A 24,771-nucleotide genomic window follows, 5' to 3' on the forward strand; every position below is an offset into this window, starting at 1 on the left:
CCAGGCCATCTCTAAGGCCTGGGCAGGACATGAAAGCCACATGGCCGGTTCCATCCGAACGAGCCACAACATCGATGACGTCAGCAACGGGGCCGAGACCAGCGCTGCTCACCACAATCAAATCTATCACCGTGAAACTGTGTGAATAAGCCAATACCAGATTTATGATATTGGAATCATGGGTACAGAGATAATCTGTGAATTAGCTCGGTGCATTGAGGGAGTGAGTCGTAACTGTGACCCTCAGCGACCTACACGAACACTGAATCCTATCCCTTCGAAAGTGGGAGATATATATACAAGCGACCAAGACACTATATGATCGAACAATCCTTAGACACAGGCACCCACCTACCTGAGATATGAGGAAAGCTCTAACAAGCTGCCACCGAGAACAAGTAGCAGTGAATGTAGACATCCAGAAGCAGCAAATTGGCAAACTGCATTTCGTTCTCCGCCAAGCATTGTGGATGATAGCTGCGGTAGTAAAAACCCGCCGTCACATCGCATGAACTTCAAGACGGGTCGGTCATATTACCTCCTCTCCCAGATCTTAAAACAGAGAAAGAAAAGGGAAATAGAGTCGAAACTCACGAGTAACATCATCAAACCCCTCGATATTCATGGCAACTCTGTCCATGCGCTACATTCGTCGGGTTCGATGGAACCCGCCCGGCAAATTTGCCGAACCACGTGGAACCTATGCATCAACGGCAAGGGAGTGTACAGCCTCGGGCTTGTTCCTAGCCTGCAGATCCTGTGCTGCGATACAAGTGTCTTGGCAGATGGTTCTAAACATGATACAACTCTACGCCTCGACGCTGTGCACATCGGTCTCATAACAAGGCACTTTTTAAAATTGGGATATCGCTATTGCAGGCCTTTGATCATCACAGTTTCAGGTATAAATCATCATAAACACACAACCATCACAGGTGTGATTGTTTGGCATGGACCCGCCCCATCCATGTCACATTAGTGGTGGAACAGACGGGTACCCTGCTCAACAAAGACAATACCCAGCTTCTCAGAGGTTTCGAAGACGGGACGGTCGTTCTGGCTACCGCTGGGAGCAGCAATGTACTTCACACCCGAGCGGGCGGCACGGAAGACGTTGTCAATGAAGGGGAACTGCGTCCATTGTTAGTTGAAAAGTGCCATGTCACGGAAGAATGGGATCAACTTACGAAAGCATCAGAGGAGACAGCAACCTCGCTCAACTTCTGCAGCCAAGACTCACGCTCCTCCGCGGTGAAAGGGGCGGGGACTTCCTCGAACACACGCTCATACTCCACACGCTCGGCCTCGTTGCGAGGGGTCTGACCCGAGCAGAGCAGGTCAATAGCATTGCTCTTATCGGCACGCTTGGTGCCCTGCTTCCACTTGATGTTCAGCACACGGTCGTGGAAGCGCATCCACCAGTTGTCAGCCTTGTCACCAGCCAGACGAGTGCAGTGGATACGGCTCTGCTGGCCAGCACCGAGACCGATGACCTGGCCGTTCAGAGCATAGCACACAGAGTTGGACTGAGTGTACTTCAGCGCGATGGTGGCGACGGTAAGATCGCGCAGGGCGGAGTCAGGAAGAGCCTTCAAGTCCTTAGGAGTGATGATGGTGTTGAAGGTCTTCTGGGGAGAGATGACGACATCGTTGCGGTGCTGGGAGAGCTGCACACCGTACAGCGTGCGAGTCTCCTCGGCAGCCGGAACATAGTTCTCGTCCATCTGGAGAACAAGGTACTTGCCACCCTTCTTCTTGGAGAGGATCTCCAGAGCCTCGGGGGTGTAGCCGGCAGCGATGACACCGTCAGAGACCTCACGGGAGACGATCTTGGCAGTGGGAACATCGACAATGTCACTCAGAGCCAGAATGTCACCGAAGCTGGACATACGGTCGGCACCACGGGCACGAGCATAAGCCTGAGCCAAGCCAGAGGTCTCGATACCCGGAATGTCATCAACCATGTAGACCTTACGCTCCTTCTCGTTCAAGGGGACACCAACAGCTGCACCGGCGGGGGAAACGTGCTTGAAGCTGGCAGCGGCAGGGTAGCCCAAGGCCTGCTTGAGCTCCTTGACCAGAGCCCAGGCGTTGAGGGCGTCCAGGAGGTTGACGTAACCGGGAGATCCGTTCAGGGCCTTGAAGGGAAGCTTGCCCTCAACCATGTAGGCAGAGGCAGGCTTCTGGTGGGGGTTGGTACCGTAGCGGAGAGCCAGGTACTTGTCGCCGTTGCCAGCATACTCCTTGCGGAAGAAGCCGGAGATGGCAGTGTCGTAGTCGGCGGTGTGCTCGAAGGCCTTGAGGGCATAGGACTTGCGACTGGCATCGGTGATATCACCGGCCTCCAGCTCCTTGAGGAACTCAGGGTAATCCTGGGGGTCGGAGAGGATAGTCACACGGGCGTGGTTCTTGGCCGCAGCACGGAGGAGAGTCACACCACCGATGTCGATCTCCTCGACGGCTTCGGGGATGGTGACGTTGACCTTCTTCACCGTCTCCTTGAAGGGGTACAGGTTGCAGACAACGAAGTCGACCTTGGAGATGTTCTGGTCGGCCAGATCCTTCTCGTCGGACTCGATGTCACGAGCCAGGATACCACCGTGGACAGCAGGGTGGAGAGTCTTGACACGACCACCCAGCATCTCCGGCGCATGGGTGATGGCGGAGACATCTCTAATCGGCCATCAGCTCTACCTCCTGCTGAAAACAACGAAGAGAATATGGCCCCGGTCATGACCACATCAGTATGATGACTCACTCGACAGGGAAGCCCGCCTCCCGAATCAACCGCGCCGTACCACCGGAGGCAAGCAACCGGACATTCTGTTTGACGAGGCCCTTGGCCAGGTCGAGCAGACCAGTCTTATCGTAGACGGAGAGGATGGCTATCAATGGCACACAATGGTCTCAAGTCAGCCTTGAACTTCATTCAATCAACAAGCAAAGCAACAGACAATGCCCCGATGTGGAGACAGCGACCGGACCAATTCCATTGCGAAGCGGACCGTGAAGCTGCTGCACCCGGGGATACCGAGTGGGAGAGGGCAGAGCAGTGGGCAGGACGTTTCAAACTCACCAGACTTTTGTTGAGACATCCTGAAAGAGAAACACTGACAGTGAGACAGACACTGGGAGTAGACAAGTCAGAGATGAAGAGGAGCGATGCTGGAGGGGAGAAAAATGTTCAGGTTAGGAGGAGTGCCCCCCACAACCCCTCCACCCCTCCAGGTCGAATGGATCAATTGGAACTTGGGAAGTTCCGATGGGCTAGTCTAGTGCCGGGAAAGAGTAGTAGCACATACCTCAAACTCCGCGGGAAAGACAAGATGTTGAGCTTGGGGAAAGGAGTGGATGAAGAGTAGAGATCAATTGAAAAACTCCAGGGGATCAGGAACGGAGTGGTAAAGAGTTTGCCAGGTGTGGCTCAGGTGCAAATTGTTCCAGATAGCTCCAAGAGAAAAAAAAATAGGGAAGCTGAGGGAGGGGTAAAAAGTGCCCATCTTCTTTCTAGGTTGCTTCATCACTGCTCAGTCACTGTTCCCGCCGCGGGGTGCTTCGCCGCTTTCGGACCTGGAGTGGATGACTGTCAGTGGCGATTACTAACTCAGTGCTGTAACTAGTACTAGTTAACTAAGTGGAAAGCATCTGATAGATCATCACACCTCTGTGCCACTGTGGGTAACTGTGGTGCCTCCCCCGGGCCGGACACTGGCCTTGCCTTTTCAGGTGTGCGCAAAGTAAGGCTCGTACTGTAACTAACTAGTACTTAGCTCAATTATGCTAGGTGCATAAGGGCAGCTTACTCATTACAGCTTGCATCGGCAAAGAAGTTCGCCTATCGATCACATGATCTATGCACAGACCACCCACACACCCTACAAAACCCGCGCTTCGTCGCGGCTTCCTCCTTTTCCTTTTTCCTTTTTCTCACATGAACAACGCATTAAAATAACATTCTTAAAAAAAGCGTTCCTACGAGGATATACTTGTATAACCTATGAAGTACGGAAATCGTCAAACAGAATGGAGACAAACTGCTCTATAGCAGAGTGTCGATCTTGGGTGCAGTGCCTGCTTGAACTCCATAGTAGGGATTGCAATGATTGATTCTACAATCCTTTTCGTGCCTCTTGATGATGAGTCGCGTCGTAACACCCAATAGAAAAGGAAAACAAGAGAAAAAAAAAACCCACCCTCGTAGACATTTCTCACTTCTGCTGGTACGGTCTGGCAGATCTGATGCTCGTGGTAACTTGTCATTTCTATCTAATAGCAGACCATCATGTCCGGACGGGGCATAATGAGGAAATGCATATTGAGAAGGGCAAAAGCCGAGGGCATGGAAATGAGACAAGAGGGGTGTGTACACAAAGGCGTTACTAGTGGTGTTCAAATATCGTAAAGAAGAAAAAGAAGCAATGTCTCATCAAGATGCTCACTTCTTGAGCGACTGTTTGCCGGAGTTGCCAATGGCCAATTGCCGGCCAATGTTTCCGAAGCAAACGCAGGCGCAAAACAGAACACTGGCAATCCATGTCCGCACAGCGATGCTCTCCTGTGTCATCCCAATGTCCAAACCGAAGTCCCGCCCCGTGACGTTGGCCAACAGGAGGGTGGGGCTGGAGGGCTCCAGAGAGGATGGCACCAGATCGGGGTTGAGGCCCAACACAACGCCCATTCCAGCCAAACCAACCACAGTCGACAAGACGAACCCTGTCCGAGTGCGGTCGATGAGATACCATAAGACAGGGTTCACAAGTGCGAGGGTTACCGAAGCTTGGGTCGTAGATTCCCAGGGTAGTCGACGCTGAGGATCACAAGTAAAGTTAGAGATTCGACGCTTAATGTAAGTCTGAGATGGCACGACTTACCATAGCAAATGCGATTCCGACAAAGGCCCCGACGCTGCGGACCGCCGCCACCCACGACAATGTGCGTTCGGCAGTTTCCTCGTCACTCGCCGAAGAAGCAGCTCGCTTGCCGTCATTGATCAAGTCATCCGAGAACTGGTCAAACCAGGGGAGCACGTTGCCCAGAATGACCCCCGCCACGCCCCAGAATGCCAGATATTGCCATGATCCGTAGTAATGGACGTTCTCCAGCTTCACCGGAGTGATCCAATGATTCTCGTGCAGGTGGATCGTAATGATCCCGTACACCACGCCGAAGCCAAGCAGGAAGGCGCTCTTCAGCGCCTGGGGGAGAATGACCCCGCGAAAGAGTCCCTGGCTGAGGCGTGACCGCGTCCGCTGCAGCTTCCCCGGTGCTGGCCCTTGGATGACTGGCCGAATACCAGCATTCAGAGCTTCGGAAGTATGAGCTTCCGTGCCCCAAGGCGAAGAATCGTCGCGAGTGCCTTCAAATGCGGTCGGAGAATAAATCCCGACAAGAGTTGGCGATGTCAGATTCATGATCGATACGTTGCGGCTAACGTTCGTCGAACCGCCTTCGCGCGGGTTCAACAGGTCCGGATTGGCTGGCTCGGCCGGGGAGGAATGCTCTTCGGGGGTGAGGTCGAACGCGCGCCGCGGACGCGGGCGAAGGATCGTGGGCTCATCAGACATGGCAGGCGAGAACGTTGGTGGAAGTATCTCGAGTTTAATAAGAGCTGAGAGATGCAATGAATGGCAATCCGCACAAGAGAGCAAAGCAAGCAATAGCAGGGGGTTCCTTTTCTCGTTGAATGCTGTGAAAAGTTGTGGACGGAGCTCTAAGAAAGTCAGGCTGGCGCTCCAGTGGCTTTTAAAAGTCAGTCCGAGTAAGTAGAAGTCTGGACAGGCCGAATTGCGCTCTGGGGTTTATATGACGATCGTGTCAGCCAACGTTGTGTGCTTCGGGGTGGGGGGTGTGGAAGACGAGCGGCAGAGGATCGGAGAGGAGAAAAGAGAGGGCCAGAGCGTGCTAAATGCTGCAAACACACAGACGGTGGCCAGATATGGAGGGGATGGAAGGAATGCGAGAGGAGGAGGAGAAGAGAGAGGAGAGATTGAACCACAAACCGATTGGGTCACTGAAGACTAACTTCAGCAGCTAGTTTCAACGCCTGGGTGGAGCAGAAGCACAGTACGAGGCTACTCGAGTGTGACCGTGGGTGACCGTGGGTGAGCGATGGGTGAGCGATGGGTGTGGGCTGGTGGTGGAAATAGGGTGCAGGATCTGCAATGGATCGGCAGAACGACGGGCAAGAGGAAGAGGTCTTGATGAATGATACTTGTAAAAGTGAGAATAGTGTCTGGGTATAAGTATATTCTTCTAAAAATATTTCGAACAACCGCAACAATTGAAAGAAATGCGGTTTATTTTCAAGAAAGGGAAGAATAAATACTAGGTAGACTGAGACTCAATACTCACGGCGCACGAAGGAAATAAAATAAATAGGTTTGGTAGGAGGGAGGAGGTAGGAAGCAAGAAGGAAGTAGGAGTAAGTAACTTAGCCCTGAGTAGGAGGTAAGGTACCGTCCCTGTTAATGTTAACTTACCACTCACTCACTGTTATTCAGTCGGGAAGCAAACAAGCAAAAACTCACTTCACCCGAACTCAGGAATGTTGGGGCTCGGGGGAAGTGGAAGGGAAAGAAAGACTCTCAAGGAGGAAAATCCACCGAATCCACCAAAACCCACCCAAATCCACCGCCCCGACAGAGGGGAAGGAAGCCCACCCGCAATAATCACATGCAAATTGACTGACTGACTGACTGTCTTACTCATGCCTACTCCCATCCTAACTAACTAACTAACTAATCATGAAGGAGGGAATCTTCCCAACAACATTTCAGAACCCGAGTTCTCACCAGTACCTAACTAACTCACCAATTCTTTCCAATGCAAGTGCAATGCAAATTGCAGAACCAACAGATATTGGTCCTCAGTAACCATCTTACTATCTTACTATCAGACACACAGTCTAGCATCCTAGGTAGGATACACAACATATTTACTTCCGGGCATGTGATGACGACGGCATGTTCTTTGAAAACTGTCAGGCACAGAACCCCAACCTAGGGTCTTTGCCTCCTTGCGTCCCCGCCTACAGTCCCCGTAACATGTGTCAACGTGCTCGTCCCGATGTCGTCAGGGTGCAGGTGTTGCTGAACTAGCTTCATGCAACAACTCCCAAAATCCGAGAGCCATTCCGACTTTCTACGGTACAGATCCCACCAGGGGGGAAAGAGGGAAGAGAATCGAAGGTTGACCCCACCTCTTTCCCCGCAGTATACCTGCACCCTCGTCCCTCCCCGTCACGCTACGTCCGGGGCAACTCCGATAAGAGCACAGCAGAGAGCGAGCGCATGCTTTTCAAGAATGCTCCCTGATCTACATCATATAAGAAGCTTCAACCAATCCCGAAGGGGGGTATGTAACATTGATGACAGGGAAACTAGAAGGGCAATACATGTGGAATTGAAGTAGAAACATAGATAACCTGTTGGGGGATAATCGTACACTGTAAAACAAGACACAAGAGAGAAAGCGAAAAGAGGGACTCAGGCTTGATGGAGCAGGTAAAGAAAAAGAGTCGAATATGCACTAGAGAACCTTCAATGGCAACAAATGCACACCGGAAGTGGTTTGATGGAGGCCAGGCGCTTGGAAAGCTCAAAGCCCCAACAAAATCCATAGGAAAATGATCAGAGATCAGTCATAGTCTCGTCTTTATCATCCGCTAGAACTGTGTCGCCCTCCGCGCCGGCCACCGAAGAGGTCTCGCTGGCAGCATACCCATTGCCACCTTCGAGCGTGGAAGAGTTCTCGTCAGCGTCCACCTCCGCCTCTCCTTCATCGAGATCTTCGTCATCAACTTCTTCGTCGTCATTGTCATCGGATGAGAGACCTTCCGCATCCTCATCTGCATCGCCTGCCTCCATAAAACTATCCTCATAGCCTGGTTCTGCCGGTCGAGACGTGCGAGCCGCTGGTGTCGGAGCGCCGTCATCATCTCCGCTCCCCTCGCCGAGAAGTTCACGGTCAATGTCGTCTAGTCCTTCCTCACCTTCATCGTCATCGCCCAGGTGGGTCGAGCCAGGCATTGGGGAGAGTTCATGGTCACGACCAGGTGCCTCCAGACCATCCTTGGCCGCGTTCGGGGTAGACGCCACTGCGTCTTCGGCATCGCGCTGGGATCGATTGCGGTTAGCTTTTGACCGTGAGGAGCTTGCAGCGCCTGGCTCCTTGGCGGATGGGGTACTGGCAGCCGCATTGGCGAGTTTGCGCTTGGCGTTGCGAGCAGCACGAGCGCGACTACGAGCGGATGATGGGATGCGCCCAGCAAGATCACCCGAATTGTCCATAGCGAGCCTCATCTCCCTCGCTTTCTGGCGCTCCTCGCGTTCGGCCTTGCGATCACGCCTAGGACCATTGGCATCGTCATAATCCCATCGATCCAAGCGTCTGGCGGCCTTGCGGATCACAGACAAGAAGTAACTAGCACTTTCACCAAAGTCTTCTTCCTCGTCGGGCTTCGGCACCAGTCCACCCTTGCCCCAGGCCTTCTCCTCCTCATCTGTGTCATAGCCTTCCGGGAGATTCGAAAGACGACGACCATAGCGGACAATAGGTACCTCGCTTTCTCGCTTCGCACGCAAAACGCGGTACGCTTCGCTCTTGCGCTTAGCTAGAATGTATTCAATCCGCTGTCGACGGTTCTGCTCGACAGCCAATTGGTGTTGAGTGAGAGGTCGTGGCCGACGGGCGGAGGTGGGCTGGGTGGTTTCTGTAACAAATCGATTCAAGATCGGGTGGCCCGAGCCTGGAGGAGCTGGAGAAGCAGCGTCAGGTGTGTTTTCCATCTTGGTTCTTAAGATGAGACGCTGCTGACCAAGAGAACGGTTGAGAGAAGACTCTCTTTTGGGCCTCTTGGACCGGGAGCGCGCAGACTGTCCGGGAGTTTGATAGTCGTCCTCATCATCTAGTGGATGGCGCTTGGTGGATGGATGCAGAGGGGTGGACATGGTGGACAAGCGACCGTCACCGCGACCTAAATAGCGTGGAAGATTCAGTGGGGCGAGAAAAAGAAATCGATGGATTGAAGTGCTCACCAGACAGATCTCCTGATGCTTCGTCGTCGAGGAGATCAGGCAGGCCTGGCATGTAGGTTAGTGAATTGGCGTTCAGAAAGAGTTCAGAAGACGGAAATCAGGAGCGTGCTGGATACCTTTCTTAGAGCGCTTAGGCACTCTGGGTAGTGGCTCATCGTCTTCCAGGATGCCTGTAGACCGGTGTTAGTATTCTTGTGTTAACCAAGGCAGGATATTCACACTCACGTTTACGTTCCAAGCGCTTGGCTTCACCGTAGTCGAGTTCGGACTGGGTATCCACATTCTCCTCGTTTGCCTGTTCTTCGGTAAGACTCTCAAACTGAGGAACCTTGATAGGCAAACCTCCGGTGCCTTCACCGTCCAGACCGGGACCGAAGGGATTGTCCAGCGCTGCCTGTGCGGAGAAATCACTTTCCAGATACCACCACATCAGCCACAGAAAAGCTTTGGCTCTGCTCCGACTACTGAGTGTACCCCTCATGACCAGGTCAAAGAAGTCACGGGGAGGGAAAAAGTGCATTTCCGACACCTTAGGGGCATATTGGGCCAGGACAAAGATCAGATTGACGGGGTTTGTGCGGGGTTTTGCCTGACGCTTGATTCTGTCCAGCGTGTTGGGCTGGTCAACATCTTCAGATGCGCCTTTGAGAATCGACTTGAGACGAGGAGCATCTTGCAACTGCTTGTAGGCATTAGGGTCCTGTGTCGCTTGCAGAGAAGGAATGGAGTGATAGGTCCGCAACTGAGCACGCATCTCGGGGAAGACTAGGAAACATGTCAGCGTCATTGTCCATGTAGAGCGCACGAGAGTAGAAGATAGGACTTACAATTGAGTGTGGTGTTCATGCGCCCGAAATTGACCAGCAGACAAACCATAGCCATGCTGATGGCCGCCTTCTTGTCACTCTGCAATTTATCCTTCAGGATCTTACTCGTCTTGCTGCTTCTCGCCATAGCATCGATGTAGATATCGGCAAAGTCCAGGCCTTTCACCCCATCAGGCCAGCGAGTGAAGACCGGGGTTGTATCCTCGAAGACAAGCTTGAGAAACTGATACTGGATGTCCTTACGCCATAGAGGAATCCCATCCTCCTTCTTTAGGTGCCGGATTTTGTTTCCCGAATAGACCGAGCCGATCGTACCATTCGCCTGTCGCCTAATGCCGACTGTCATGTTATGGGTTTGCTGTTCGTCGGGGGCCTCGGACTGCGCCAACGACTCGTCCGCGACGCTGCTCTCGACCTCCGCCATCTTCGAATCGGGAAGTGACGGGACCGGTCAAGCTATGTCCGTGCAGTGGGTAATGAGTTTTCGTGATTGATCGATGTGGCTTTGGTTTCCTGTGTTACCACGGTGAATAGCAGATGGTGCAAAAGCAAGGAGTCGAGAGTAATGGGTTGGATGGGACGACCGATCGATAAGTAATGGACGCGGACGTTCAAGGAAGGACTCGATGAAGGACTTATAACTTTCAAAGCAGCCGAAAGGATTGTTAGAGAAAGGGAGGTAGCCAGATGAAAATGCGCAAATTAAGAAGGAAGGGTGACTGGCGACAGTGATAAGAGGAATTGAGAGGAAGTGAGTAAGTTGACAAAAGAGAAAAGAAAGCTGGGTGAGAATGGCGTGGGAACGTGATCCGCGATGGTGATCTTCTTAATTGATTGGGGGCCCATTAACTCCCCCGGCCGGGAAGTTACAAGACGCGGGTCTGACTAATGATTCACTCTAACTAACTAACTATTCACTCACATACTCAAAATAAAATTATTATCACTGGTCACCAGCAGCAGATAACAATACCATAGAACAGTATCGGGATAATGAGTCTATTCAGTGTTCTATCGATTGTTCGATATGTAGTGGTAAGAAGACCCTGCCCTATCCCGGCTCCTTACTATTTATATGGTCAGACATACATGCTACGACGGTGGTCCCCATTATTCATCTTTCCGATGTTAACTTCAGTTCCAGATATTGTAGGTGTATCCTGAATTCTAGATCAAAGAAAGATCAGAAGAAGTCTCCGGCTGGAGACTATTCTACCAAGAGTGTTATGTTACCAGCTGAATCACATGGACTCTGAAAATAGCCATAACACCCCACAGTTCCTCATTGACTCCATATAGGATCACTACGACATGGGCTTAGAAGAGAACCCAAGGCACATGAATATGACTCAAACTTTTTTTTTTGTTCAGGCAAGGAGTAAATAGCTAGTAGCTTTCTGTGTATGAGACACATCAACAAGAGAGTTGGCCTCGAATTGCTACCGACCTGAGAAACCATGAACACCCCACAAAGTAGCGCCGTCTAAAGCAGCGTATCCTCCACGGATCCGAGATATGAAAACAGAAACAAGGAGATCCCATCCAGTGTCAGCCTCCACGGACCCCGGTGCAGAGAATCATTTGGTGCACACAGTAGCTCAAGCCAACGCCATACACAATGCAAAAAGCAGATCAGAGAGAAACCACCTCTATCGGCTCCATCTGTCTGTGATACCAGTAAAATACCATTCCCAGATATGCAATAACCGAGGCACCAGTGCCCGCGGAAAGAAAAACGAGGGACAGGCTTCCGAGAGAAAGCTCTGGCTCAAATCCATGGCACAAGACCAGTTGCGCAACCCGGGACAGACCATTCCAGACTGAAGGAAATCACCCAGCCAGGAAGAGAAACAGAGGTAGATAGCAAATCACAGTGATGGAAGGAAAGAAATGGCATGTGGAAATCCGCCATGAGATACCGAAACTGAAAAAAATCTATGTTGCGAGACACGGTCGATGCAGTTGATTAGCACCAAGCAGGGAACAACTCATAAAAGCACTTTTCAGAGCACGAAAAGCCGGCACACCTGCTCGGCACGCGTCTTTTCAAGCAGATCTCCACAGGGCCGCCCGAGAACAAAAAGGGTATCTTGATGGAAGCGGTCACAGGAGAAACACAAACGCATTCTATGACATCCATGCCCGACCCAAATGCTCTCGATTAAGAAGGTCATAACCAGGAGCAGCGAGAGGAGGAGATCGGACCGCATCGAAAACCCATGTCTAAAAACAAGGAAAATAACAAAATGCTCTGCGGTAGATAAAATGGATAAATGAAAACACCGGGACATCAAACGAGAAAAAAGACATCAGACAGTCACATGTAAGAGAGAGAGAAGGGAAAAGAAAAAGTCTAGAGGGAAGTCGTGGCAGTCATGACAAAGCCGGCCCGAGAAGAAGAGAGAGAGTGGGAGGGAGGAAGAGAGTAGAAGGTGGGCCCGGGGCTCGTTCTGATCATGTCCGTTATTTGGGACAGACAAAGAAGAGACGAAAGGAGCCAATCAGACCCGACAGCCTCGTCAGAAATCACAACTTCGAATTTACCACCAGGACGAAGGTCCGGTAGGGCCCGAAGGGTTTCCGTAGCTACCACCGCCGCCACCACCGCCGCTGTAGCCGCCGTAACCACCACCGCCGCCGCCGCCGCCGTAGGAGGGGGGACCGCCGAAGCTGCCACCACCGCCGTAGCCACCGCCAGGGGCACCGTAGCTGCCACCGCTACCACCGAAAGAGCCGCCGCCGCCCATACCGCCACCGCCGCCCATGCGACGCATGTCACGGGTAGCGTTGGCACCGCGGCCGCGACCGCCACGACCGCCACGGCCACCGTATCCGCTGCCCTCACGAGCAATGCTCTCAAGGAAGGAGGGAACCTCCTGGTGAGCTTCCTTGAGAAGATCAATCAAGTCACGGACGACACCACGGTTACCACGGTTGAAGAAAGCAGTAGCGATACCAGTGTTACCGGCACGACCAGTACGACCGATACGGTGGACATAGTCGTCAATGTCGGTGGGCAGATCGTAGTTGATAACGTGGGTAACGTTGGGAATATCAAGACCACGAGCAGCAACAGCAGTAGCAACCAGGATGGGGCAACGGCCGGAGCGGAACATCTCCAGAGCACGCTCACGCTCACGCTGGGTGCGGTCACCGTGGATAGCAGTGGCGGGGAAGCGCTGGTTGAGCAGGAAGTCGGACAAAGAATCGGCCATACGCTTGGTCTCAACGAAGATCAGAGTGAGACCGCTGGTGCCGTGGGTGTGGAGGATATCGAGCAGGACGGAGCGCTTGTCGTGGTCCTCAACATATTCGACCTTCTGGGTGATGTTCTCGGAGGTAGAACCAACACGACCAACGGACAAGAAGACGTAGTCCTTCAAGAAGTCACGGGCCAGCATCTGGATGTCACGGGGGAAAGTGGCAGAAAACATCAGAGTCTGACGTTCGTTGACGTGAGGCATATCCTCGCCCTCAACGATACGGCGGATCTGGGGCTCGAAACCCATGTCCAGCATGCGATCAGCCTCGTCAAGAATGAGGTACTTGATGTTGACAAGGGAGATACGACCACGCTCAATCAGATCGACCAGACGACCGGGGGTGGCCACGAGAAGATCACACCCACGCTCAATCTGACGGAGCTGAGAACCAATATCGGCACCACCGTAGACAACGCAAGGGCGGACCCAGGAGCGGTAGGCGAACTTGCGGGCTTCATCGAAGATCTGGGAGACAAGCTCACGGGTAGGAGCCAGAATGAGGGAGGTGGGGTAAGCCTTACGCTGACGGCCATAGCTGAACTGACCGGAGGCCTGAGCGGGAGCCGCAGAGGGACCGTGCTGGAAAGCCTGAGACAGGATGGGGAAGAGGAAACCACCAGTCTTTCCGGAACCAGTCTGAGCGCAGGCCATCAAGTCGCGGCCGTTCATGACGATGGGGATGGAGTACTTCTGGACGGGAGTAGGGGTCTGGTAGTAGGCCAGCTTGATGTTGGCAATCAGGTGGTCATCCAAAGGAGGGTTTGTGAAGGTGTTGACGGGCTCGGGGACGTCGTGGCCGGAGGCCTCGACGGGGATGTCATCGTAGTTGGCGAAGTTGATACCCGTGTTCTGCTTGGTGGGATCGTTGGGAACACCGAACAGTTCACGTTCCAAGCGGGGGTTGGCAGGGCCGGGGATGTGCTTGCCGTCGCGCCACTGGCCATCTCCGGAGCCGCGGGCAGAGCCACCGGAGCTACCGCCATAGGAGCCTCCGTGTCCTGGGTTTCCGTAAGCATCTGGGTTAAAGGGCCGGCGTTGACCGTCTTGGGATGTCCAGTTAGGGTTACCATTGGAGGGACCGCGAGGGCTGAAGTCAGGAGCGTTAGCGTTAGCCCAGTTTCCACCACGAGGGCCTCCTCTGTCATGTCAAAAGCATACCAAGTCAGCGGCTGTGGACAGTTCTGAGGAGGCAACCTATTTCGTGCCACCGAGAACGAGTGGAATTATGGGAGGTGGGAGATATCACATACCTGTTACCCCAGGAGTTGTTGGCAGCGGGACCGGGAGGAGGAGCGGCGGCGGCAGCAGCAGCAGGAGCAGGAGCAGGAGCGCCGTCCATGTTCGCACCCATCGGGCGTCCACGAAGGTGAGGAGGGATGTAGGCAGCGCGACCCGTGTTGGCGGGAGCAGCGGGCGCATGCTGAGATTCGTTAAGGGAAAGGTTTCCCATCTTCAAACCGTCGGCCATATTTGCGGTGTTTCAAGGGCTGAATGAGACAGATGAATTCGTAAGTGGATTGTTTTGCAGTTGTGGCGCAATTGTAGCCGGGGGGTGTGTAAGACGTACAAGAGGAAAATTCTCAATGCTTTTTGTTTCGCGAAGATATCAAAGTGATGCAGCGATTACAGGTTGCTGTCCAGAATCGCGTCCGATGTAGGATTCCTTTTCTTTTCTGTATAGGAACAGGACGAAAGGAATGAGGACGTCAGATAAAAAAATTCCGTGTCTCTATTGAGTGGCAATACACAAGAGACCGAATAAGACAGCAAGTGACACAGTGTCAAAAGACGAAAGAAAGGAAAAGAGAGACCTTAGAGGGAGAATTTGATAAAGTGCAAAACAAGGCGATCTCCCAGATCTAAACCTCTATTACGGTGTAGCAACAAAAAAGAAGAAGGAAAAAAGGTGGAAGAGAGGTGGTAGGAGAGTTGGTGAGGATACGGTGTGGAGATATGTTAGGAGGAGGGGGGGAGGAGTAAGAAGAGAGGAGAGGAGAGGGAAAAAATTGAAACCAGATTTGGATTTTAGCAGCGGAGGGAGAGAGAGGGGGGGGGGGGGGATGTGGGTGGTATTTTTTGGTTTGAAGTAGTAGTTAAAGAAGGAAGAAGAAGAGAGTTTTTTTTTTGTGGGAAGAGATTTGAAAAGAGGCAAAGAAAGGATGACTACGAATTCATTGATTAAAAATCATCATATGTTAACTGCTTGACTACTTCTTTTCACATTTGCTGCATGTAACTACTGGACAATTATCAGGTGTGTGTGTGTAGGTAAACAGCCACCTTCGACCATTCTTCCTCTCTTGTCACTTTTTTTGTGCCTACCAAGTAAGAATCTTCAAGGCTGTTCAGCGGTTAGCATTGAACGGGTTGGCTTGCTTATTGGGGGAACCGACTGGACCCAGAAGGGGGAAAAAGGTTTAACGTGTAAATTTCAACGAAGCGAAGGGAGGAGAGGTGACCAGCAATACAGCCATGTAAATAAAAAAAAAAAAAAAAAAAACCAAAAAATAAGAAAAGGAAGAAAAGGAAGAAGAAAAAAAGAAAAATTCGTACCAGACCCCAGCCAAACACGGACACGGTGGCGGCGGGAGGGTTCCAACTTGTTTTGGCTGTGCTGCCGATAAGTGAGTTAGCCTCCGGGCTGGACCCCAGTCCAAACGAATGCACTGCGTTAGTAGTACTAGTTTGCGCTGATGTTGGCTGCTTGTCTATCTCTTTCATCAAGATGTTATGTTGACTTGATTACAGTACATACGAGTAGTAAGTAGATTTCCTAAGAACATCAACAATCCAAATGATTTTCTATCCTATGGGTTTCTCTGAGTCCTTTCTACTCATTAAGTCAAATGCACCAAAGGATAACTGACTATCTTGCAATACATACATCATCCTAGACCGATCATGACTGAGCCAATCTGGAGGGGGCGAAAAAAAATCTTGGGGCGGCGGCGAAGCCTTAATGATGACGCCTCAGGCAGAGAAGCTAAAAGATGTTCCAGCGTTACGGGTACGGAGGATTACCGCGAGCAACTGAGAATAATCTCCCGTGACGTATCTGCTTAGTCGTATAGCCAAGTCGCCTCCTTGCCGCCGCTTCATCACTCGACACATGTGTACCCACAGTAAACGCGTGTATACAATGTATCTCTACGAGAATGGTTGAGAAAGTACTCGAAGATGGCTTGCTTCTAGCTCACGCTTTACGCACTCAGTCGTACCACCACTTTAGTATAGGATGTCGTATCTCATCTCCTCGACCACCCTGGACCATGTAGTTACATCTTGGAAGTACTGTATCTCCACAGTGTGGTGTATGTCTTTCATCCGTTTGTCCCTTGCCTTCGACAACGTGATGGCAACATCGTCACGCTCACCTGCAGCTTAGTCAATTAAAAACAAGGCGGAAATATCCAATCATCTATCCACACTTCTCAGAGCGAGTCTATATAGTGGTTCGGCTGCTAGGATCCTGCCATCATCGTGCATAAGGGTACAAGGCCGACAGCTCCTGGTCGGAAATATCGAAGTACATAGTACGGTGTCCAAGGCAAGATGTGACATTGGCGATGCTATTAATAAATAGAATGGGGATCAAACGTACTTGTGGCCAAATCCTTGGATGAGAACTGTGGTGGCATGGTCACCGCTCCCATCGAAATCTTCAGCTCGTGTGCGCTTGTCTCTCGTACAGCGACAAAACCCATATTCTGCGCTCCAGAGGCAAGTGAAAAGGCGCGGCTATCGCTTGAATCATGCCCAGAGCTGGTACCATACCTTGACGGAGGCTCATGGCATGATCCTGGGCCGCATGACGTGGTACGGAGATTATACAGCGAACCTTTCCACGTCGCTGCAGTGCTGCATTCAAAAGCAATGGACTCTGCTGGCCAGAATGGGAATGCATTGTAATACTTGGGGGGTTCGCCAACATTATCAAAGGTTCGACCCATCAAGGACGGGTTCAAGATAAAGCAAGGGCCTCCCTCATATGTCCGAGTGCCTGGTCGAAACTTGAATGGTCTTGAAATTCTGACCGACTTCTTCGTGATAACTTGGTAAGACTTGTTGGCAGTCTATACTTGCAGGGCTGAGACGTGTTACGTATTAGTTAGTTATAAGAAGACCGGTGAGTAAGCACGGCCGAGTGGCGGCGTGTGCATCAAGGGTTACAAGCTACTAGATAGCGGGATCTATAAATTATCGAACACAGAGGGATGGAATCATGGTTGCACTAGTTTTTTGAATGATTATAGTAAGCTATGGAGTACGAATCCGTTGCTGCATGGCGGAGCGTCCGTCATCGATTTTAAACAACACTTCTCTCAGCCTTCTCTCGCTGTCCTGGGGTGCTGCGCTTGATCAAGATCAGCAGCAGGCCAACGACAAGAGCGAGGGCCGCGATTTTCGGGTAAATATAAGGGTAGCTGTCAGAAGTGATGAGGGAGGCAACCGCAGGAGCCACAGGAGTTGCCGAAGGTTGTGACGGGATCTCCGAGATCATTTCTTCTTTACACAGCAGATATCAGCACATCGCAGACTTTACTCTTCTAGAAGCAAGCGCAGACCGCAGGAAGGCCAGTCTACAACTCCTCGTGGCTGCTACCTTTCTCTTCAGCCTTCTCCTCCACCGGCAGCTCGCCGCTCTTCACGATCTTGACCGTCTCCACGGGCTTGTCGCCGCGGCCCTTGGGCACGTTCTCAATCTGTGCGACAAATTCGTAACCCTCGAGCACCTCGCCGAAGACAACGTGACGGCCGTCGAGCCAACTGTTTCGAGGGAAATCAGCAAGCGGCTACGTTGTTGTGGGGAAGGATGAAACTCACGGAGTGGGGACAGTGGTGATGAAGAACTGAGATCCGTTGGTGTCCTTGCCGGCGTTGGCCATGCTCAAAAGACCCTTGCGAGTGTGCCTAAGCTTGAAGTTCTCATCCTCGAACTTCTCGCCATAGATGGACTTGCCTCCGGTACCTAATTGTTTTTGTCCACAATCAGCATTGGACTCATCGCACGCAACCAAGAATGACAGGACATGACCACTGACCATCACCGCGAGTGAAATCACCACCCTGAATCATGAAGTCCTTGATGACACGGTGGAAAGTAGAACCCTCATAACCGAAGCCCTTCTCACCGGTAGCGAGAGCCCTGGAAGTAAGTAACGTCAGTGGTGATCAGGAACCTAGCTGGAGCAAGGCCCAGAGTATCATACCGGAAGTTCTCAGCGGTCTAGGATGGGGAATTGAGTTAGCATTGAGTCCGGCTACAAACAGAGCTGCGTGGTGAATATCCACATACCTTGGGAACAGTCTTGCCGTACAGACCAAGGACAACTCTGCCCAAGGGCTTATCGCCATGCTCGATATCGAAGTAAACCTGCATTAAGCATCAATCAGCACCCATTGTCCCGGAACATGGAATAATCCAGCATCCTTGAGGGCAAGCGCTCAAGCTCATAGCTCGCATCTCATACCTTACTGGTAATCTTCGGGCCCCGAGGCTTGGCCTCTTCGGCGTGTACGAGGGCGAACCCGACCGCCAGGACCAAGAAGAAGGACAGGAAAAGGTTTCTGAAGTTCATGGTTACTGAAGAATGACTTCAAAAAACTGAACCTCGAATGCAATTGTCTGGGGGTAAGATGAAGGAAGGCACAGTCGCAGACAACTGAGGAGAGAAGCAATTGGACCGCATCGAGGCCAGCTTGCATTACTTTCCTGGCCTACTGCGGAGGTGCCAAGCCCATCATTCCTGATCCAGTAAGATGCATGATATCCAAGGTTCCGAAAGCGCAGTGCTAGTGGTGGTAAGAATGTGTAATTTGCGGTTCGTCGATAGGGTATAGTACCGGTATCCATACATTCTGCCCAGCTCCTGCCCAGCAATAGGGATGGATGGATAACGTTATCATCCGGCCAAGCGTCACAGCATCTTGAAACTTACCGTCATTTGCCCCGGAGAAACTTTGTTACTGGCGGATTTTCTCCCGCGCTCAATCATCGCGGCGGGCAGTTGAGAGAGAGCCCCGGCAGCGCAAGCAACGAGATCGAGCTCCCATCGCAAGTTCTTTTTTTTTCTTCTTCTAAAGCCAAAGGCTTTTGTACTAGACAAGATGGTAAAGAAAACGTGTCTGCCAATTGAGCTCCGCACCCCGCTAACACTCTCTATCAGGTCTTCATCCTAGGCGTCAACTTCCCCGAGCGGAACCTCGTCAAGGCAAGCAAACGTGCATTAATCGAGTCAACCTTCCCCTCTGACCGCAATCCAGAAATCCCTCGAGTCATTCTTCGGCATCGGTAACCACACCTCCTCGCGCCTCCTCGCCCGCTTCCACATCCACCCAGCATGCAAGGTCGGCGAACTGGGCAACAAGCAGGTCCTTGATATCACGGCCGCCCTGTCCGACATGAAGATCGAGAACGACCTCCGCAGACAAGTCATCGACAATATCAAACGGTTGAAGGAAACCGGTACCTACCGTGGTCGTCGTCATGCGCTGGGGTTGCCCGTTCGGGGACAGAACACACGAAGCCAGGTGGGTGGATTCCTTTCCGTCACTAATCCCCTGCCTTTTCATGGGAAGGGTGTATTTTGCGGGCTTCGACTCTGCTTTCAGGAGAGCATGTCTGTCACCGTTGGGACTATCCGCTAATATCGGGGACCCTACAATAGATCAAGAACGCTGTCAAATTCAACCGTATCGAGAGACGACTTGGTTGAGGCGATGGGTTTCTGTTTCGATTGGCGAGTCTTGCGCTTGGCTCTTTTATCGTGAGGGCATGGATTGGCGTTATCATTTTTTCTCTTTCTTGCTGTACTCTGTAACCTGTATATTTTCCACTAGAACCACCCCAAGCCCATCTTCAATATCCGATGGCATGTATCACATGTAGACAAATGAAATGTCTGATTACGAACTGCGGATCTAAGCATTGTGTTCCGAAGAAGCAATTAGTGGTGTATTGCTAAAAGATATGCCAACTCATACAAGTGGACTCCTCCGATAGAAGCCAAATACCGAACTTTTTCATCCTACAAATGAAAGAACGCCAGAACCATATGTGCAACACTTTGCTTCACGCGGAAGACAGAACACCCTCTCCCCGATTGATCTGGATCCTCTTATCCTCACCGGCGCTGACAATGCCGACAGAACGATCCCAACACACGCCAAAGACCTTGACCCCTTCGCCACCCACGCGCTTGGCGTCGGCTTTGCCCGCCTCCTCAAGGCTCTTCCGGGTGATCGAGTAGACGCTTTCTCCAACAACACCATCCTTGTCTGTCTTGGTGGCACGGATATCCCAGATGCGGCACGTACCATCATGGCTACCACTGATGAGGCCGTAGCTGCTGTGGGGATCGCGAGACAAGGAGACCACAGCGTTCGTGTGGCCGCGGAGGGTCATGGCAGAGATAGTTGTCGCCGAGACACGGGGGTCAATGAGAGTGATGTGGCGGGCGGAAGTTCCTGTTGCCAGGAGGTGGTGCTCGGGGAGATGTTCGAGGGAGAGAAGCGAGTGGGACGTTGACCGAGTGTCGACAAGTGCCGCAGTGACCAGATCCCACGTGCGGAGAGTATGATCCCATGAAGTTGAGTAACCGACAGTTGAGTCTTTGGCATCGAAGATGGCGGCCGATACTGGAGCGGTATGGGAGGAGAGCAGAGCCAAGGGTCCGCGCTGAGGAGTGCTGATGGAGGAGTTCAACTTTCTTCTCTTGGAGTTTCTAGAGGCGGCAGAGGGCAGTAGATTCTCCGGGGCGGCCGGGGCGTCTGATTTCTTAGCGGACCAGAAACCAACAGCGTGGTCGGAGGAGGCGGTTAAAATGCGGTTCGAAGGCGCATGCACGGCCAACGAGTTGATGCCGGACTTGTGACCGTACAACTCAAGCTGAGGAGCGATCTTCCCAGAGAACCCGTCTTCGCTCTCAGCGTACTTCCACAGACGCACAGTGCGATCCAGACCGGCCGAGACGATCGAGTTGGGAGACAAGAATTTGGCAGCCTTGATGGATGCGCTGTGTCCACCGTCTACAGCAGACGGGGAGGTCGCAACTACCTGAGAAGACATATTCCACACCCGAAGCAAGCCATCGTAGCTAGCGGAGAGGATTCTTTCTTGGCCTGGAGAGATCGATGACGATGCCCAAGAGGCAGCAGATGATGTCGCAGAAAGCACGTCCACGGCGCTAACCCAATCGTCATGCTCAAAAGAGGCGATGTGAAGTGGAGGAATCAAGGCTCTGATATACTCGATCTCCAGAGTCGTTTCAGCGGAAATGCCATTGGCGGTCAAATATTCATCGATGGAAGTGCGGAGGAATGCTCCGTTGATCAGGAACTCGAAAGGTACCGGCTTGTCGTTCGCCAGCAGGTTGTTAACTAGCGTCGAGAGTGCATATCTGCGCAGACCTACGAATCATGAAAATATCAGCATTGTGAGGCTGGCGCATCAATGACTTAGCAGGTAATCTCACCAGTAGGAACCAAGATAGGGCCGGTATTCTCAGGAAGCGCAATGTCTTCCTGTTTGCTGACAAGCTGCACACGCACCTGTCTCTGCGCACTCGCAGCAGACGAAGAATCCTGAGTCCCGTTCATATTTGAGACTGATTTACCAGAAAAGATAGGGTATATTATGGGACTGTGGTCAGAGGCGCACTTCGTCGCCGTTGAGAAAACTCCGCCGAGAAAGAAGAAAAAGTACGGCGGGCGATGCGGCCAGATGTGCAAAGCGCGGAGATCCCCCGCGACCGCCTTCATGCTGATAACAAGCAATATACTCAGTAGACCTACACAAACAAAGACCAAATCGAAAGGTATTTTTATTTCCCTCGTACACGGTCTCATATATACACAGATCTTCCCTGTTCCAACTTATCTCCATTGACTCCTAGATTCCCGTCGGATGTCCGCAAGCGCTTTCCGCCGATACTCGGATTCGGCGAACAGCGCCTCGATCAGGTCAATGACTTCTTCGGGCGAGAACTCCAGGCGTAGTTCTCCTTCAACCCAGAGAAATCTTATATCGGCCAGCGAGCTCTCGAGAATATTGATGAGATATTGGAATTTGAGCCAAGTTGGCACATAGACCGCCGTCATGGGTACACGCTCAGTATTGTCTTTTGCTTCGGGCATGAACAGCTCTTCCAACTGGGAAACTTGGTTGCAGAAAGATACAAGTCGTTGCGACTGGGGCTCTGAGATGTCACCCAAGTCTTCGATCTCGATGATCATCTTGCTGATCACGGTCGAGACCAAGGATCCGATTGACTGAAGAAGGGCTGAGTGCGATAAAATCGGCTGCCATTCTGCATAGACACTCCGAATTCTGTCAACGGTGGCAGCGACCGCATTCTCACATTCGCTCAGATACGGTTGCTCAGAGCACTGGCTGAATCCTTGGGCGCCGTCGAGAAGATCGGTCACAATGGTGCGCTGGGTTTGCATCTCTTTGCTATATGCGAGTTTGCCAAATTTCTCCATCGCATCAATGTCGGTTTGCAATCGTGTAAGCTGGTGCGCCTCCATGATGGTACGTATTTCGCCAGCAAGATACTGAGTATCATTGTAAAGATACATTTGCCCAGCATTCAATTTATGATCATAGAAGGATGAGGCAGTGGCCTTGAACATGGCGAGGATCAAGGTTGGGAGTGCAAGCAGCCCCGTTCCAGACGATACCACGCGTGAATGTGAATGTCTGAAATGTATTAGCATGGAAATCAACTGCCTTAATGCATATAGAAACTCACTCAGGCTGAGTTATAGCTTGGGAATCAACGATCTGTTGTTTTATGATATCCACGAGGGAATGAGGTATATCCGTGATAGTGTATCTTTCGGTCAGAGTAACCTCCCTCGAAGAAGTAGGCTGCCTTGCACTTTTGCCGTTGGCGTGCTGACTGGCTTGCGACTTTCCGGGCTGTGGTTGAGCGACGGTCTGGTCATCATCATCGTCATCTCCCCAGCCCCAAGCGTCACCGGCATCGTCTTCAGCTGGAGCGCCTACTTGAGACTTCGAGTTTTGTTCCTCGGTGTCATCGTCATCGAGCCCCCATGCACTCACGTCCTCTTCGTCGTCTTGAGTTTTAGAAACCTTGCCTTCACCTTCACCTGCATTGTCATCATCCCAGCTGGCATCCCAATCATCGGCTGGAGCGTTCTCCAATAGCGTGTCATCTTGCTCAGATACTACCTCCACTTCAACCTTTTCCACCTGCTTTGTGGTGCCTTGGCTCGCAGCGAGGACTTTACGAACTTGGTCCAGAGAGTTGACCCTCCGCTTGGCAAGCCAGAGTCGAGAAGCTTGGTTCACCCAAGAAGTAAGTTCTTCATAGCCATGCCAGCCCAAGTCCTCCACAGACTTTGTGAATTTAAGGACACAATCCAGGGTATGCTCGAAGTCTTGAAGCCCTCCCAGCTCGATGGGGATGGAGGGTGACAGCCACAATTTGATCATCTTCGAGGACAATGAGGGAATCAGCGAGTCCGAGAATGAGTCGACAACGGAGGTTGGTACAGCCTGTCGCAAGAAACCAAGAAGGTTGCTTATGTGTCCGAGGACTTCAGGAACTGAGGTTTTCGATGCTTGCGACTCCACCTGAACTGAGGATTCAGAAATCAGAATCCCGCGGCTTTGACCATCAACGCCTCGCATCAAGGTTGGGTCTATTAATGCAATCATTATGTCTTTTGCAAACTTGTCGCGCGCAGTGACGAATATCTCCATTCTGTTTAGGGCTGCGATCGTTTCTTCTAGGCGGTCACCTGCGATTTGAATTAGAATAAATCGAATGAATCAGTTGGCAATCAGGTTTATCAGGGGTTATTACCGTCTTTTTGAACTGTTAACTTCCCTTCCCGTCTTTCAATCTTCAGCTGCTCATTCCATTGAGAAAGAATGACATCAACGACCTGCTTTCGCAGACCGGCGACATTCTCCAACAAGACGTGCAAGACGTTGGTGTTCGCAAAGTGATTATTTTGTCTCATTGCAAGCTCAGCTGCCTCTAGCGTGTCGATCACAGCCATGATCCGGCCCTCTCCCAGTGCTGACCGACCATCTTCCAGCTGCCGGCAGAGCCCCTGCACCTCCTCCAGAGCACTGGTCACCGCATGATTGAAAGCAATTTCAGTCTCAATCAATCCGACCTTCGCAGCAGCATCCTCCACCTTCAGCTGTAGAGGAGTGGTATTCTCATGTTGCTTCACGATGTCTCGGGCAGTGATCCTGGAGCGCTCGATGTCTGCATGAAGTTGTTTCGCTTGGGAGATCCATCCGTCCGCATCAAAATTGTTCTCGCGACTGAGAGAGTTTATTTCGACCTGTCGAGCAATTGGGATGGGCATTAGCAGGACTCAGATAAGCTGGATCTGATGCGGGGCTCACGTCTCGAATCATCAACTCACCTCAACTTGTTCTCTAGCTTTGGAGATCAGATCTAATTCCTTAGACAGTGCAGAGACAGGAAACTCGGCCGCAATGATCTTTTCTGAGGAAGGATAAGTGCCGTCAGTCACGAAAGTAAGGACCGATTGACAGATCCCCTCCTCTGAAATCTTGCCGGGCATCTTGTACCGTGTCCTTCGCGGGCCAACAAGCTAGGGGAAACCGTCACAGAGATGGCACAAATTAGGAAGCGGTTG

The 24,771-nt window shown here is 51.8% G+C and overlaps 8 protein-coding genes across 8 annotated transcripts; 1 reads left to right on the top strand and 7 right to left on the bottom strand.

The window, feature by feature from the left end:
* Positions 1 to 789: 789 nt before the first annotated feature.
* Positions 790 to 3,455, bottom strand: BO66DRAFT_388313 (phosphoribosylaminoimidazolecarboxamide formyltransferase/IMP cyclohydrolase). The gene is made up of 5 exons (XM_025646525.1): positions 3,303 to 3,455; positions 3,077 to 3,128; positions 2,759 to 2,885; positions 1,188 to 2,673; positions 790 to 1,131 (listed from the first exon to the last, which is right to left on the bottom strand). The coding sequence occupies exons 2-5, from the start codon at positions 3,093 to 3,095 to the stop codon at positions 976 to 978; spliced, it is 1,788 nt and encodes a 595-aa protein (XP_025508083.1). The 5' UTR covers positions 3,096 to 3,128; positions 3,303 to 3,455; the 3' UTR covers positions 790 to 975.
* Positions 3,456 to 4,347: 892 nt separating this feature from the next.
* On the bottom strand, positions 4,348 to 5,758 carry BO66DRAFT_145281 (INSIG family protein). The gene is made up of 2 exons (XM_025642100.1): positions 4,872 to 5,758; positions 4,348 to 4,807 (listed from the first exon to the last, which is right to left on the bottom strand). The coding sequence occupies exons 1-2, from the start codon at positions 5,562 to 5,564 to the stop codon at positions 4,436 to 4,438; spliced, it is 1,065 nt and encodes a 354-aa protein (XP_025508084.1). The 5' UTR covers positions 5,565 to 5,758; the 3' UTR covers positions 4,348 to 4,435.
* A 1,870-nt stretch (positions 5,759 to 7,628) lies between these two features.
* On the bottom strand, positions 7,629 to 10,286 carry BO66DRAFT_408178 (putative INO80 chromatin remodeling complex (Ies1); the record flags this gene model as incomplete). Its single annotated transcript, XM_025649105.1, has 5 exons — positions 7,629 to 8,974; positions 9,036 to 9,080; positions 9,128 to 9,205; positions 9,261 to 9,800; positions 9,863 to 10,286. 5 exons carry the CDS (start codon positions 10,284 to 10,286, stop codon positions 7,629 to 7,631), a joined length of 2,433 nt encoding a protein of 810 aa, XP_025508085.1.
* A 2,116-nt stretch (positions 10,287 to 12,402) lies between these two features.
* BO66DRAFT_365573 (DEAD/DEAH box helicase) lies at positions 12,403 to 14,737 on the bottom strand (the record flags this gene model as incomplete). Its single annotated transcript, XM_025645215.1, has 2 exons — positions 14,407 to 14,737; positions 12,403 to 14,258 (listed from the first exon to the last, which is right to left on the bottom strand). The coding sequence occupies exons 1-2, from the start codon at positions 14,591 to 14,593 to the stop codon at positions 12,403 to 12,405; spliced, it is 2,043 nt and encodes a 680-aa protein (XP_025508086.1). The 5' UTR covers positions 14,594 to 14,737.
* A 2,606-nt stretch (positions 14,738 to 17,343) lies between these two features.
* BO66DRAFT_388319 (peptidylprolyl isomerase) lies at positions 17,344 to 18,793 on the bottom strand. Its single transcript, XM_025646526.1, has 6 exons — positions 18,597 to 18,793; positions 18,422 to 18,499; positions 18,336 to 18,352; positions 18,168 to 18,271; positions 17,950 to 18,094; positions 17,344 to 17,892 (listed from the first exon to the last, which is right to left on the bottom strand). Exons 1-6 carry the CDS (start codon positions 18,702 to 18,704, stop codon positions 17,706 to 17,708), a joined length of 639 nt encoding a protein of 212 aa, XP_025508087.1. The 5' UTR covers positions 18,705 to 18,793; the 3' UTR covers positions 17,344 to 17,705.
* A 342-nt stretch (positions 18,794 to 19,135) lies between these two features.
* Positions 19,136 to 20,014, top strand: BO66DRAFT_388320 (mitochondrial 37S ribosomal protein uS13m). Its single transcript, XM_025646527.1, has 4 exons — positions 19,136 to 19,236; positions 19,293 to 19,337; positions 19,390 to 19,656; positions 19,794 to 20,014. Exons 1-4 carry the CDS (start codon positions 19,234 to 19,236, stop codon positions 19,839 to 19,841), a joined length of 363 nt encoding a protein of 120 aa, XP_025508088.1. The 5' UTR covers positions 19,136 to 19,233; the 3' UTR covers positions 19,842 to 20,014.
* A 66-nt stretch (positions 20,015 to 20,080) lies between these two features.
* Positions 20,081 to 21,774, bottom strand: BO66DRAFT_388322 (WD repeat WDR12/YTM1 family ribosome biogenesis protein). Its single transcript, XM_025646528.1, has 2 exons — positions 21,600 to 21,774; positions 20,081 to 21,534 (listed from the first exon to the last, which is right to left on the bottom strand). The coding sequence occupies exons 1-2, from the start codon at positions 21,721 to 21,723 to the stop codon at positions 20,198 to 20,200; spliced, it is 1,461 nt and encodes a 486-aa protein (XP_025508089.1). The 5' UTR covers positions 21,724 to 21,774; the 3' UTR covers positions 20,081 to 20,197.
* A 225-nt stretch (positions 21,775 to 21,999) lies between these two features.
* BO66DRAFT_365586 (uncharacterized protein) lies at positions 22,000 to 24,717 on the bottom strand (the record flags this gene model as incomplete). Its single annotated transcript, XM_025645216.1, has 4 exons — positions 24,535 to 24,717; positions 23,958 to 24,450; positions 22,878 to 23,892; positions 22,000 to 22,825 (listed from the first exon to the last, which is right to left on the bottom strand). Exons 1-4 carry the CDS (start codon positions 24,694 to 24,696, stop codon positions 22,000 to 22,002), a joined length of 2,496 nt encoding a protein of 831 aa, XP_025508090.1. The 5' UTR covers positions 24,697 to 24,717.
* Between the last annotated feature and the right edge of the window lie 54 nt (positions 24,718 to 24,771).

The sequence above is a fragment of the Aspergillus aculeatinus genome (genome assembly GCF_003184765.1).
Source record: "Aspergillus aculeatinus CBS 121060 unplaced genomic scaffold BO66scaffold_4, whole genome shotgun sequence".
NCBI lineage: Eukaryota > Fungi > Ascomycota > Eurotiomycetes > Eurotiales > Aspergillaceae > Aspergillus > Aspergillus aculeatinus.

Coding starts and splice junctions, on each gene's coding strand:
- BO66DRAFT_388320 (XM_025646527.1), top strand. Junction 19,338..19,389: donor CCGAGCGGAACCTCGTCAAG/GCAAGCAAACGT, acceptor ACCGCAATCCAG/AAATCCCTCGAGTCATTCTT. Junction 19,657..19,793: donor GACAGAACACACGAAGCCAG/GTGGGTGGATTC, acceptor ACCCTACAATAG/ATCAAGAACGCTGTCAAATT.
- BO66DRAFT_388319 (XM_025646526.1), bottom strand. CDS start 18,704: ATGAACTTCAGAAACCTTTTCCTGTCCTTCTTCTTGGTCCTGGCGGTC. Junction 18,095..18,167: donor TGATTTCACTCGCGGTGATG/GTCAGTGGTCAT, acceptor AAAAACAATTAG/GTACCGGAGGCAAGTCCATC. Junction 17,893..17,949: donor ATCACCACTGTCCCCACTCC/GTGAGTTTCATC, acceptor CCCTCGAAACAG/TTGGCTCGACGGCCGTCACG.
- BO66DRAFT_388313 (XM_025646525.1), bottom strand. Junction 2,674..2,758: donor GAGGCGGGCTTCCCTGTCGA/GTGAGTCATCAT, acceptor ATGGCCGATTAG/AGATGTCTCCGCCATCACCC. Junction 1,132..1,187: donor CTGTCTCCTCTGATGCTTTC/GTAAGTTGATCC, acceptor CAATGGACGCAG/TTCCCCTTCATTGACAACGT.
- BO66DRAFT_145281 (XM_025642100.1), bottom strand. CDS start 5,564: ATGTCTGATGAGCCCACGATCCTTCGCCCGCGTCCGCGGCGCGCGTTC. Junction 4,808..4,871: donor TCGGAATCGCATTTGCTATG/GTAAGTCGTGCC, acceptor TGTGATCCTCAG/CGTCGACTACCCTGGGAATC.
- BO66DRAFT_388322 (XM_025646528.1), bottom strand. CDS start 21,723: ATGAACGGGACTCAGGATTCTTCGTCTGCTGCGAGTGCGCAGAGACAG. Junction 21,535..21,599: donor CCCTATCTTGGTTCCTACTG/GTGAGATTACCT, acceptor CATGATTCGTAG/GTCTGCGCAGATATGCACTC.